This window comes from Triturus cristatus, chromosome 4_1 (genome assembly GCF_964204655.1).
Source record: "Triturus cristatus chromosome 4_1, aTriCri1.1, whole genome shotgun sequence".
Taxonomy (NCBI): Eukaryota; Metazoa; Chordata; class Amphibia; order Caudata; family Salamandridae; genus Triturus; species Triturus cristatus.
The window spans coordinates 910905533-910919848 of record NC_140585.1 but is presented as its reverse complement, the minus strand read 5'-3'; the positions used below and the strand labels follow the sequence as shown (position 1 = coordinate 910919848).

General features: G+C 43.6%; 1 protein-coding gene across 2 annotated transcripts in view; it reads left to right on the top strand.

Moving 5' to 3' along the window:
• RBM28 (RNA binding motif protein 28) overlaps window positions 1-14316 on the top strand; it is an 88153-nt gene that overhangs the window by 28739 nt on the left and 45098 nt on the right. For both annotated transcript variants that reach the window (XM_085653691.1, XM_085653690.1), the window contains exons 8-10: window positions 9653-9816; window positions 11584-11656; window positions 11969-12078. In XM_085653691.1, coding sequence (XP_085509817.1) covers window positions 9653-9816; window positions 11584-11656; window positions 11969-12078 — 347 coding nt within the window. The remainder of the gene's footprint in view (window positions 1-9652; window positions 9817-11583; window positions 11657-11968; window positions 12079-14316) is intronic.

Here is a 14316-nt window from a genome sequence, read left to right as displayed (position 1 = left end):
TTGACACCCCTTGGGTCACCAGGTGTTGAGGTGAACCCCTCTCTTAGAAATTCTCTATCTTGAATTGGAGAATTAGGCCCAATAGGAACAGGGATTTTCCCCTCTCTCCAAAGGGAGGGGGGCTACCCAAAGGGTGTAGTCATCATTCTTGGGGACGGTAGCCATTGGCTACTACCACTCAACCTTAGTAACGTCCTTAATGTTAGTATTTAAGGGCTCCCCTGAACCTTGTTCCTCATATTATTATGATTTATGAAGGAGGACCGAAGAGCCGTGCAGCAACGGAGAAGAGAACACCAACTGAATTGGCCCCAGCCCTACCAGCCTGTCTCGTCCTCCAGTGACCCTGCTTCAAGAAACTGGCATGTCCTGCAGCCAGCACCTCTCCAGGGACCTGAGCTGACTTCAGTAAAGCCTTTTTTCTCCAGGGAACACGGATTGTCCAACAAAGAAACTCCAAGGACTTTGCATCCAATTGAATCCGCGACACCTGCACACTCTGCACATTACGCCCCCAGCCCGAGTTTGAGTGACTCAACTATCCTGTGAAGTCTCCCCGGCGTTCCTGACCTCGTCTGCATCGCTTACTGACCTCTCCAGGCCCCCCTCGAAGCCTGCAGGCCCCCCCGCCTGCGACCCGAACAAGCTAAGAAAACCAGACACCAAAAGGCTCCTCTGCATCGTCCCCACCCTCTTCTCTTCAAGGTACCCTCCGGCTCCATTAGATAACTTTGGGCCCAGTGACCTCTGAAACCGGCAGTCCCAGGGTCGCTGGCAGTGCAGTCCCTACCTGGTCTTGAACATTGCCCTGTGTTGTCCTAAACCCCCAAAGCCTGGGTAAGTAAGTCGAGTAGTTACTTGCAAACTGTTTTGTTTTTCTCCATAGGATTGCATTGTAAGTTTATCTGTTGAATTGAACTGTCTAACTTTATCATTGCAAAAGCATACATCTGTTCTTGATTGACACTTATAGAAAACATCCTTAATACTGTAAAATATATAACTGCATTTACAAAACATTACTGTATTCTTGAAAGGTATTGCTACTTTCACAACACTGTAAACCCAACCTGAACTAAGTGATTCTTGGTTCTAGAATAAAATAACAAAGTAACAACTTTTTATACAAACCTATTAGTCTGGATTCAGTCTTTGAGTGTGTGCTATCATTCCTTGCATGAGTGTGTACAATAAATGCTTAACACTACCCTCTGTTAAGCCTAACTGCTCATGCCAGCTACCACTAAATGGAGAGTAAGTTATTATCTAACTTATCCTCTGCTATACCTTTGACTCGCTGAACTCAGTGCACACTATAGCACTTTTTTGGTATAGTATATACAGAGGCAACTTCCTACACAGCACACACATATAATTTGTGGCTCTGACAGTTCTTGGCATTAATGTGAATTGCACCCAAAATTAATTTCATGTGCAGGCAAGCTTATGTACAATAAGGTTACAATAAGTAGTCCAGGACAGATCCAAATAGGAATCTATGTATATTTGACAACTGTTTTCTGATGATGTGCAGAAGGATCTTGCAATATTTATAAGTGAACATTTGAAAATTAGTTTCAGAGAGTCAATGGAGATAATTTTAGGGCAAGTATGATTAGTCTGCAATTTACTTTTATATATTTGGTTTAGAAACAGTGTGTCCAAGGAAGGGCCACTGGTGCTGTGGATGCTGCTTATCTAATGTCATTTAATGGTGGGTTAAATTCAATAGAAACTCATTTGGAAGCTATGCTTATGCAGCTAACAATAACAAATCCTTTTCAATGCTGTTGAGTTGTTTGTTCTTAACCATATCATCCCTGTGACTGAATTTGTTTCTTGGGACTTTTCTTTTTTCATTACTTTTGTTAGTGTTATTCTCACAGAGAACCAGGATGCCTCTTTTACACTTTGTTTTAATATGCTCACTAATGCTCTGATACCTAGGGGAAGTATTAGCTTTGAACATAGAGCAGCAGCTTATTGGCCACTATTGTTGCTTGGGGGAGTCAATATGCTCACTTCCTTAAACGTGGCTGCTGGGTTAATTGCCAAGTGCATTTGTATATTGTTGCAGATACCTTTTCGGACGTCCTAGAGCTGGCAGCTCACATTGTGTTATAAAGAGCCTTTTGCCACTAATGAAATTGGGCATAACTGTGTTGTTGAACCAAAAATTGAGCATCCTGTAAACTCTGTTAGCACTTGTCCCTGATGCTCACTGAGCCGAGCAGTTCACGGCTTACCCAGGAAGGTGTTGTGTTAGAGACTCAGAACTGAAACTGTCAAACTAATAAATAATCCAAGGTCCACCCAGTGCTTTTATTTAAAAAGAAAAAGTACTTTATTTCTAAATACGCAAACATTACTGTAAAGTAAGATTCAGAAAGGCATACAATGTGTTTCAGAGCACAGCCTATGCTGTTCCCTTTCAGAGATCTCATGGAGATTGTGTAGTTCAGGCCCCCCTCTTAAGGGTTAATGGCTACTTCCCTAGGCTCCCTCCTTCTCATGGAATATAGTTAATCCCCCTCCCCACCCCCTTCAGTTTAGTCCGGTTTAAGACATGCAAGTCAAATGATGAAAGCTCCACCCCTTCAAGCAGTACACCTTGAATTACTCAGTACCATTGGTCTCTGTTTCTTGCCTAAGACTGGCCTTCACTTCCATCAATGGTCTAGGCATGGTCTACACCCCCGATGAGACTACAGCTCATGGTTGTGTGTTTGTATTTGGCACACCAAGCGGCACTGTCAACTAGGTGTCGCAAACCGGCCAACGCCTTACGTTGTACAGTTCTGGTGCACACCAGTTCAAGTGAGCACTGGTGCAGGACCGGCTCTGTTCAAGTTCTGTTGCTTGCAATCACAAGCCACTCCCCACCACAACAAAGCTAGAAGCCTACCTGGGTGCAGACCTGATCTTTGGCATAAGGTATTGTCTTAATGGAGCAATGGTTTTTTAACAGCTCAGTTTGTTGTGACCATGAAATGTATTCAGGAGTGCTTCTTCACCACAGCGCGTTTTGGATAATCTTCGGGAAGGCCCCATGGAAATGGAGGCTTCAAAGTAAAACGCATGCTTCTGGGACAGTCGGGACTCGCAGACCTCATTCTTCTGCATGAGTGGTGCAGGTACTATTGAGCTGTAAGGGCAATTTCAGTTAATTCTACCTAAGGTCCATAGTGGCCCCTCTCTCATGGACAGCATCTTCCTCATTCACGAACACTTCCCATGCCCCTCCTGAACAGTCCGTCTCCTCCTGCCTTCAAGCAGTATTCATGCAGCCCTTCCTGGCAGGCTTGCAAACACAGAAGATTTTCTCGGTCCCTACTGCTGTGGTGCCTCTGGTTCCTAATAGAGAACTCTTGCCACACTAGCTAAAAGTCTTAGCCCCATATTTACACATAATATGTGTATTCCAGAAGTCCCTTCTGAGCCCAATTCTGGGCAGCTCTGCCGTTTTGCTTAATCCACTCATACTAGTTCTATTAGGGTCTTTGTAAAAATGTGTGAGTGGAATGATGGGGCACAGCTAGGGTCTTCAGACTGGAGAACCCTCAAAACAGGGCCACAAAAGTAGGGGAGGTGGATCCACTTCATTAACTTTCAACATAGGTGGGGTTGGTGCTCCTTAGAACAATTGGTCAGGAAATGGGAGGGCTAACTCTGGAGCTTCAAAGGGGCCCTATCCCTCCTTTACTTAACACCTCTCAGTCTGACCCACTACAAATGATCCTTTGAATGTGTAGAACATCGTTTCCCAAACTGTGGTCTGGGGACCCCCAGGGGTCCCTGACACTTTCCCAGGGGGTCCGCAGGCAGCAGTTTAAAAAGCACTGCACTTGTATAATTAGCAGTTTTCCAGCAACAATAAAAGTGTCAAGATAACACCAGTGATTAATGTACCTGCTGGAGAGAGATGATAGTGTTGTTCTGTGGCAGCTTTGAGTTATCTAATGTAGCACAGAGGGTTAATATGCCTATTGCAAAGAACGTGTGTTGTGCATTTTAAATAACAGTATTTTATGTGCACAGGCGAGTGGGTTACTGCTTTTGTCACAAAGATTATTTTGTTACTGTGCAGTACATAAGTGACAACCGTAATCTAGCACAGTGACCTATAAACTGTCATCAAAGAGCTGCTTGCAAACTGCATGGTACAAGTTAGTAGCTTATGTTTTTACCCTGTCTTTCATTATCCCGATGCTGCTAAAAAGGTTTATTTTGGAAATACATTTTTATTGTTAAAGTCAATGCTAACCACTGTCTTATGTTCTGAATCCCGAGTTTTCTGTGCTTCTCCAGACCAAGCACTCTTTAAAAATGCCTACTAGTATAAATGACATGTGAATCCTATACCTTGTAGTCCCCTTTGCCTTATGTAACATTTTCTATACACTGATTTACACTTATGATTAATTGTCTCTATATGTGTGTGATGTAAAGTGATAAACGTGTTGTAGACTGCACCATTGTTTCCTAAATTTCTTTGGGGGAGAGCCTCCCAAAGCCCCCTTTGTAGTGGTCAGGCACACTCCATGCACTTGGTGTGCACCGTATGGGGACTGGTCTGAAAACATTTACCAGGGCTGCTTTGGGTTTCCAGTCTGGCCCTGGCAGGAGTAGGAACCTCGTACTGCAAAATAAGACCAACCATTTAAAAGTTAGTCACAGAGATGCAGCACCAACCTTCCCATTAAAATGTTAGTTTTTTGCAAATTCTTTCAATATAAAATACTAAGGGGGATATTTACAAAAGAAGTGGTGGAGCGTGTCGTTGGCTTCTGTGGCTTAACGGCACGCGCCGCCACTTCAGAAACGCAGGGCTGCACCATATTTACAAGAATATGATGCAGCCCTACATTTTGCCCTGTGCTGGTGCTACACTTAGCAGTGTAGCGCCAACGCAGGCACCCTTGCAACACAGTGCAAGGGTGTCTGCGTGCAGGGGAAGATTGTTTATGTAAAGGAAGGTCCCCCCTTCCTGCACATAAACAATCTTGAAATTGGGTGTTGTCACTTGTATGTGTGCTGCTTAATGCAGCACACATGGAAGTTACAAAATGCTATTTTTTTAAAATGATTGTTAATGTGCAGGAAGGGTCACCTTCCTGAACATAAACAATCCAAGGCTTTTGCTTTTTCCATGTGTGCTGCACAAGGCAGCACACATTGAAAATGCAAAAATTAGGAGAAATAAAGCATTTCTCCTCGTTTCGCCAAGTTAAGACCTGGTTTTCCCTGGTGTTACATTTGGCGCTGCCTCCTATTTACGCTGCCCCTGTGAATAGGGGGCAGCATCAAAATCAATGGGTTTTGCGGTGGAATGCCCACTGCAAAACCCACTACCCACCCCTTTCACGCTAAGCATTGCATGAAAGGGGGCCTTATTTACAAGGCAGCGTTAAGCCATATTAAGTGGCTTACCACTGCCTTGTAAATAAGGCGAAACCCCTATCGACACGCGCACGTTACAAAAAGTGATGTTTCCATGGTGGTAGGGGTTTGTAAATATGCTCCTAAAATCCTTAGTATTTCGAGTATTTGTTTTGTGTGCACACGTGTTTATTTTTTTCGAATTACTGTTTTAACGTTTGAAATTTAAATCATACAAATTTGCTTGGGGGTCCCCGAGTTCCAGTGGTGATTCAGTGGGGTCCTCAGGAGTCAAAAGTTTAAGAACCACTGCTCTACATGACCATTTCCTGTGGGAAGTGGGCATAACTCTGACCCAGAGATCCAAATTCCTCCAAAAACCAAGATGCTGGAATTTTTCTATTGGTACTAGCCTGATGGGGAAATCGCCCCCAGAGTAGCTAATTTTTCCACCTGTCCTGGTGCCAAATGAGCCCTGGACAAGGGGGTGGCATTTCCCCTGCTTGGGGGAAGCCAAGGTTGCAAATCAAAGGCAGTGGATGCCTTTGAAGCCTCCTCCCTTGATATGCTGATTACTAGTCATCCTGCTTGGTGGGGAGATGATTACACCTCCGGCCAGAGCAGGCATTGTTCCGAACTCAAGAGCATGGGCTCTTACTTCCGGCAGGTCAGAAATGCGTCTGTGGAGGAAGACTAGGCAGGACGAGTCAGCCAATACACTAGTGGTCTGTAGGTTTCAGGGGCTACCACTAAGGTACCCTCTGGGTGCATGCATTAATAAATCCATCACTGGAATCGGTGTGGGTTTATTAATATTAGGTGTTTGATACTAAACATAATAGGCTTCAGTGAAGCCATTACGTAGCTGGGGAACTCGCTTTGACCAGTGTCCAGTACATACCTTAAGATGGCTTCCCAGTCACTTGTACTATCAGTAATTGAACTGGCCAGTACAGTGGCATATATCTGCTCATGCAGATATGTCCTCACGTAATATAATGCACCCTTCCTTAGGGCTGTAAGGCCTGTTGTAGGGGTGACTTAAAAGTATTACGTGCAGTGTTAGGGGACAAGGCACACAGGGTGTGTGCCATGTCATGTTTTCACTTTTTAGAGCACCTTTTCACGCATCCTGCAGTGGCAGTCTTCATTAATTTGGTGCTGGGTCCCTTAGAGAGGCACAAGATAGGGGGGGTAGGACTACTGTAACAAAAACCCAGTTTCCTATAGAATGTTCTTGGGTGAGCCCTGAAATTCATATCTGGTGCCTGGGCTCTTTCTCCATTCCTTTATCTTGGGTACCACTTTAATCTAGCCAATGCCAAATGGATTTCAGTGTGGCTATGGCTACCTGTGTCACATGCTACAACAACATGGGCTCAGCATAGTATCTTACACCGACACCCAGCTCATCCTCTCCCTCACGAAGAACCCAGAAGACACCAGACTCTGCTTCCAGGAAGGAATGAAGGACGTCGCTGCCTGGATGAAAAATAGCAGCCTGAAGCTCAACATGGAGAAGACTGAGGTCCTCATCCTTGGACTCTCCACCTCCGCCTGGGACAACACCTGGTGGCCCTCTGGAGTCCACCCACCCCTGCAGACCACGCACGGAACGTCGGCATCATCCTTGACTCCTCCCTCACCATGACCTGCCAGATCAACGCCGATGCCTCCTCCAGTTTCAACTGCCTTTGCATCCTCCGCAAGTCTTTCAAATGGATACCCCCCCCCCGAATGCAGGAAAACCGTCACTCATGTGCTCATAACCAGCAGACTGGACTGAGGCAACGCCCTCATCAACAGAACACTCCTACACAAGCTCCAAACCATCCAGAACTCTGCAGCCAGACTCGTCCTCGGGACCCCACAGCAAGAACACATTACCCATCACCTACGAGACCTACACTGGCTCCCCATCGAGAAGAGAGTAACCTTCAAACTGCTCACCCATGTCTAAAAATCCCTCCACAACATCGAACCCAAATACCTCAACGAGAGAGTCTCCTTCCACGTACCCAAAAGGAACACCCGCTCCGCGACATCGCCCTGGCAGAGACCAACCGCAGAAGCAGAGCAGGCGGAAGAGCCTTCTCCTACATCACAGCTAAGGCCTGGAACAAGCTCCCCGTCAACATCAGACGCTCGCCTACCCTGCATACCTTCAGGAAGAACCTCAAGACCTGGCTCTTCGACTGACCGGAGCTGCACCGCCCCCCCCCCCCCCCCACGCCTTGAGACCCTCACGGGTGAGTCGCGCGCTTTATAAATCCCTGATTGAGTGATTGATTGATGCTACATATACACATCCATGGCACACTAAACTAAACACATACGTGGCATCCTTGTCCAACATGGATAGCTGAAGGACCTGGTTGCGGCGAACTGACAAACCAATTTAAAAACATTGGAGAGCCCAGTTGGCCACTGTTGCTAGTATGTAACAGGTAAAAAGTATTTTCCTGCAGCTCAAATAAGAGAACTACCACCACTGTCTTTTCTCTGTAGCCCGGTGAGCTGACATTGGTTAGCTTGTCAATGGAGGGTGCCCATTGTGTGTCCCTCCGACCGCAGGGCCTTGCACTCTGGCCTAATCATTGTTACAAATGTGCCTCCAACAATCATCACATGTGCTGAGGTACAGGGGTAAAACATCTACAGCTTGCTATGGTGAATTTGAGACGGGCTCGTGATCTGCAGAACCATGTAGGTGATCTTTCTCCATCCCAACCTAAGGTATTTTAGATAGTGCTAAAATGGTGCCCTCTTGCTGTCTCGGACCACTTGATGCATTGAAAGCCTTCAGATATCCAACAACAGTAGGGAAAATCTAGCGTATTGTGCTTTATTGCCTGTAGGCTTTGAGTGCTATTTTGCTTTCAAAAACTAACAACTGCATTGTATTTCACATGTGGTCTTTATTTCTTAAAGGCGTTTACACAGAATGAACATAGCTGCACATTTAACAGAATGCTGCCCATAGATGCCAAGAGAGAACCAAGAATTGGTTTGTTCAGCCACTTGGTGGCCAGAGAAAAACATGCAATCCTTTTAAACCCAAAGACTTCACCCTGGATTTGACATACTACATTCTTTTCATGCACCAGACCTCTCCAAATGTGGAACATCCTTAGTGAGCAAGCTCTAGTTAAAATGTGCTCTTTTTCACCTCCTCTGTTAGCCTGCACATGTCAGTGAGTCCATGAACAACTGATGGGTTGCTGCATTGGAAAACAAGACCTTACAGTCCTGTCTCCTAATCTATCAGACATTCCTTAACATTCTCCCTGACATTTTGTCCCCAGTGGAAGAGGTGTGGGGCGCAGCGGCCGGACCGGCTGATTCTTGAGTGCTGGATCACGGTTCAATGCCGGGGGCAGCTCAGCATCTTGTGACTCTGGGTAAAAGCTCACTTAGTAAAAGCTCACTTAATCTCCCCAACAGTCCCCACCGCCTTGAAACCTCAAATATGGATTATTATTTATTTATTTTTACATTTCCACTTTTGTATTTGGCAGAGAGCGATGGTTCAGAGAAAGAAAACTTTAAAGCTTTACCAGTGGCAAGCTGTGGTTTTCTGTCGATCTCTATCAATACAGTGCATACCCCACATAGACAATCTGGTTTTGTCACTTATTGTCTCGATGGGAATATGTTTGATATGCTCTATAATTAGGTGCTTCGAAAGACGTTTGTGCAAGTTTAAATAGGGATACTTAAGTTCTCTAAAAATGAGGCAGTGATAACCGGTGAGTACATGGTGGCCCTCTGCTGGGGTTGTTGAGTGTGATACAAGGCTGGGTTTATGTACGCCCATAGGATTCGTGGATGCAATGTTAAAAGCAATGAACAAGACCCTTGGCATTGTTGGGTGTGAACGAGATAAGCTGTTTGAGCTAAGGAACTATTAACAAGAGTATTGAAGGCTCCTTGAATGTGATAATTGAGGGCCGTGGAATTGCTGTACCTTGTGGCATACTCCATGTGGCTTCTGTCGAATGGATATGTTGTGTGCGTTCCATTTGGTTATTGAAGCAAGTTGAGGAATATGGGACTGTATTAAGAAAGAATCCTCATTAATGAGGGAGTGCCTTAACCCCATAGAGTAACGGATCCAGGATTTATTGTAAAAGCCTCAGATGATTTATAATGAGTGTATCTTAGAATTGATGTCTGTGTTCCAGTTGTTTACCTGTAAGCGTCGTCGGGGAATCATCGGTTTGTTGTTGAGCATACTTTTCAGTTTCTACAATTTTTGATGTCTTCGATATAGCAAAGCAGCTGCTATTGAGGGTCCGGAAAGCAGTGAGGATGAGGACGAAGGTGAGGACGTTGAGGAAGATGAGGATGGTGAACATAGAAAATCGGATGAGAGTGATGATGATGATGGACTGGAAGAAAGTGATGGGAGTTCATCAGACGAAGAGGAGAAGAAAGGTGCCTATCTTATACAGGACTGTGAATTATTTTGTAGAGATGGCTTATTCTTAAGGCTGCCTGAAGCTTGGGGAGCTTTATGCCTAATGCTTGTGCAAATTTAGACATGGCAGATGCATCTGACGGCCAAAGAAGGCATCGTTGTGGCAGACTTAATAAGAAGGGCTGGGAGCCAATAAAACTGAATGTTTAGCCATAGTGGATGTACTTAGTTAGGTTAGGCCTAACCTCATTGTTGGTAGTTATGCTGAAATTCCGCGCCCCATCTGCTTTCTTAGATCACAAATGTTTGGACCTATCCTGTAGCTTCTAAATACATCCTTTCTGCTGTATTACCAGTACTATCTTTGTTTAGGTATGTCTCATTTTGGTTCTGTCACAAATTGTTCCTATTACTAAGCAACATAAAAAGCATGGATGTAACACATATCTAGCAAAGGTTATCTTCGTTTCCCTGCATGTAATACCACACCAAAAATTTCACGCTGGAAATGTTTCAGTCTTAAGACATCACTTATATTTCCCTCTCCCTATTTTCTTCAGTTCTGCATGCGCCTTTCATGATCTAATTCACCTGTCCCACGGCCCAAAATGCAATGTACCTGACAGTGTCTCACAACATCTCACTAAGACATTTATATAAACCTGGGCCCCCTTTTCTCCCTAACTCCACTTTTATTGCCATCATTGGTGCACTCCCTCTCATTCACACTATCCTGAACTTTGTTACTTCCTTGGGCTGAGGCCTATGAACACTGAGGTGTGGAGCTTTCCTCAGTTAGTCTAGAATGGTGAGGTGATGTGCATTAGGGTAGCCAATTATTAGTGCTCAAACTATAAAAGTAACAATAGAATTACACAAAAGAATTTCATTTGAAAAATATTGAACTTGTATTTCAGTTGGTTAATATTTTGGTTGCAATCTTATTCTGTGTATTAACGTAATGATTCAATGGAGGTGAAACAGCTACACATCTTCTCTTTAAAACACTGAAAGGCCCTATTCTCATTCCTTCTCTCCTCCAAAATCTCTTACTGTCATTTTTAAGCCCCACCCTGCTCCTGTAGTTCAATGTGGCAGGGAGTTGTAGTATTTGCATTCTTCACTCCAAAACTTGTTTTAGGTCGGAGGTTTTTAGTCCTGTGTCACAGACTCCAGTATCGGATATATTTCCTTGGTTAACATTACAGACTTTTGGTGCTTAAGAATGCTGTGATCTTACACCCTGGGGGCTGGTGTAAAACACTATGAGGACACGCGTGTCCATGAGTTCTAAATCAAAGCTGTGTGGCCTCTTACAGGAATTGACTGCTGGGGTATTTTGGAGTTCCGGGTGCATATTACACTTGACAGATGCTGGTGTCTCTTTATGTATGAGGAGGCTGAGTCCTTTGGCATCGTCAGTGTTTAATTAAAATAATGATTATGATTAAAGCGCTTTCTGCCCTGTCGGATGACATGTCTATAGAGTAGCTCAGCTATGTAGCCAGCCACAGCTCCACAGTCTAGCCCCAGCAACACAGTCTAGCCCCAGCAACACATCTTCGTACAACTAGAATCTGAAGAATTGTGTCTACAATAGTCATTGCTGCAATTCCCCTGCACAAAGTACTCACTCAATGTATATTTGAAGTCACTGGAACAAAGAAGAGACCGATACGACCATTGTAAATCCAGAAGTATGATAGACAAAAGCTATGGCGCTGTTGAAGTGATGTGCAGTTTGGGAATTTCGTGCCCTAAACACTAATCTCACTGCTTCCTAGGTAAAAAGAAGTCCAAGAAGAAGAAAACAGATTTGCCGTCTGATGTTGGAGAGGGCAGAACACTTTTTGTTCGGTGAGATTATATGTCCATAAATGCCTTTTGCCTCCTTGTCCTTGTTTACATAGTATGTTCCCTGATGGAGATCAGTTTCCTTGGCCCTGAAATTCCTACCTATTTTCTATACTTTCGCATTATGACACATGTTCATCTCCTTGCGTACCATAAACTGCCTGTCTCATTGCATCTTTCTTTCTGTCCATCTCAGGATTAAATACTGACAGAAGGGGGTTGGTTCCAGGGTTTCTTTATGTTCATTTCCAAAGTGAAGTGGCAGTTGTTCTTAGTTGAATGGCATTTTTTACTCCCCTTCCATTGTATCTCCAGGAATTTGTCATTTGATACTGAAGAAGACACTCTTGGGGAGTTGCTGGAACGCTTCGGGCATCTCAAGTACGTGCGAATTGTCCTTCACCCAGAAACCGAGCACTCCAAAGGTAAGATCTGGTAAATGTGCTGCTCACACACAGATTTTTAAAGGGAAAAATTAGGCATTGTATGTTTGAGAGAGGCAGGGTCTGATACAGTTGTGTCTCAAATGTGGCTTGCCATCTAGATCTAGCTAGAGCATTGTAAAATCTAATGGCTGGTGAAAGGTGTGGGTCACTCACAGCACTTCAGTTTAAAAGCCAGGTGACCTCCTCCCCTGCCACCCTCTCTTAATGAACTAACACAGCTGGTCCTGGTAATAACTACAGAATTGCTCTTACCAAGTAAATTGTAGAGTCGGCTTAATGAATGCCAAATCCTTTTGGATATTTTACAAGTAAAATGGTCTGTTACACCACCAGTAGAATGTAATATTTTTCGACCATCTCATTAAGATCAATATGCAGGCATTCAGCAGGGATGTGGAATTCCTTTAGCTCAACGCACGGGACATATTGTTTGGGGTCAAGGGCAACACGTTTTCATGTGTATTTTGTCCTTTGGACAAGTAGGCACAACTCCCTACAGCACAAACCCTTTAGCTACCAGGTTACAGTACCACATTATAGATCAGGGAAAGGTATTGCCTGCAGTTAAGGTAATATTTGCGTCAACTTGCTTTTATGGTTCATTAATGCAAAGCCTTTATTGTTAGGGTGAGCGCTCTAATTAAATGTTCTAAGCTCGGACTGCACTACTAACAGTGGCTCAAGTATAAAAATATGTACACAAGTTTTTTAATGTTTAGCAATATGAGGCTATGTATACCGCTCCCTGAATGCTCTCTGATTAGATGCAAATATTTGCAGAACCTTGAAAGCAAGATTGATGATTCTTTGCTTTCAAAATAAAATGTTCACAAAAAAATGCAAAAGCATTTCGCTAAACTATTGTAAAATTTTTGTTACCATTTCTTTGCAGCATTATTTAGTAAAATGTGTTAAAGTATGCTAGTATTTCCCCAAAATATTTATAATGGAAAAATCAGTGTAACCAGTTTTAATAATATTATGGGAAACATAAAAATAAACAAGCTTGGGTAAAGCCAGAAGGTCTGAAATTGTTGGTCAGACTTTTAGTTTTGTCATTGTGTGACATGTTTTGCCATGGTTTTTGTAAAACCTTATTGGTGTTGGGAGCTGCTGGGCCCTCACCATTATAATAAACGTAGGCAAAAGCAAAAACATGTTGGTCTCAAAAGCACACATTGCCACAGTGTTCCTGGCACTGAACAAAACGACTGTGTGTCGATATGCTCCTTGTAAAAGAACAGAAAGCTGTCACTCAAAGTGAAGCTAGCCGATAGACCGAGAGAGAGAGAAAGAGAAAGAATTTTAATAAACACAAACGGTCATGGTTAACTCCAGACCTAATTAGGGGCCCAATTATTAAATAAAGTCTCAAAAGTGCATCCATGAGCTTGAATTAATTGCAGATATGACTTGTTTGAATTCACAAGACTTTACACAAGTAGGCCAAGAAATAGTCCTCTTTAAAAATTATTTGTGAACTGCATTTTAGCATGAGCAAATATCCAGGTGTAGATTTGCTCAAGTGAAAATCTGAGTGTTTGCAAGTTCACTTTCCCTCCAACTACTTTATATCCCAACCCTGGAAGAAGTTTTATGTCTGCCGTTGTCCGGTGTAACTTTTCAACCTTTCGCAGTATGAGACAATATTAGAGAAGTGTTGGAGAAAACCCTTAAAACATGCAAGTTAGTAGGTGTGCACAGACTCAAATTGGCATCCAACCCTGGAATTGTTGCCCACCATTACCTTCAGCCCCAGTATGTAGATCTGCAGCATAAGGGAATTGCTAGTATTCAAACCTTACAATGGAAGTAGCCCTGGCATAATCGGAGAGGCTATTTTAGAGCTCTTATATATGAGATTGCTGCCATAATTTGTCGTCGCATTACATGGCACTAAAGGGACAAGTGGATTTTGTTACAGGACAAGTAGATTCAAGAAGCACCCTGCCCCATGGACAAGAAGATATTTTATTAAATTCCACACCCCTGAATAAGCTTAAGGATCGTATTTAAATTGTGCAGCTTGTTAATATGGCATATGCTATTTTCATTGTTGGTGCTGCTTGAAGGAAAAACTGTCTTGACTCAATCTATTGAAATTGAAGGTTTGGTTTTCCAGTAACAGCCTGCGTGTGTTTGAGTGTCAGTGGTTCAGTGACTGGCATAACCAATCGTCAAGTTCACTGGGGTTCAGCAGCTATTGCTTCATGGCCC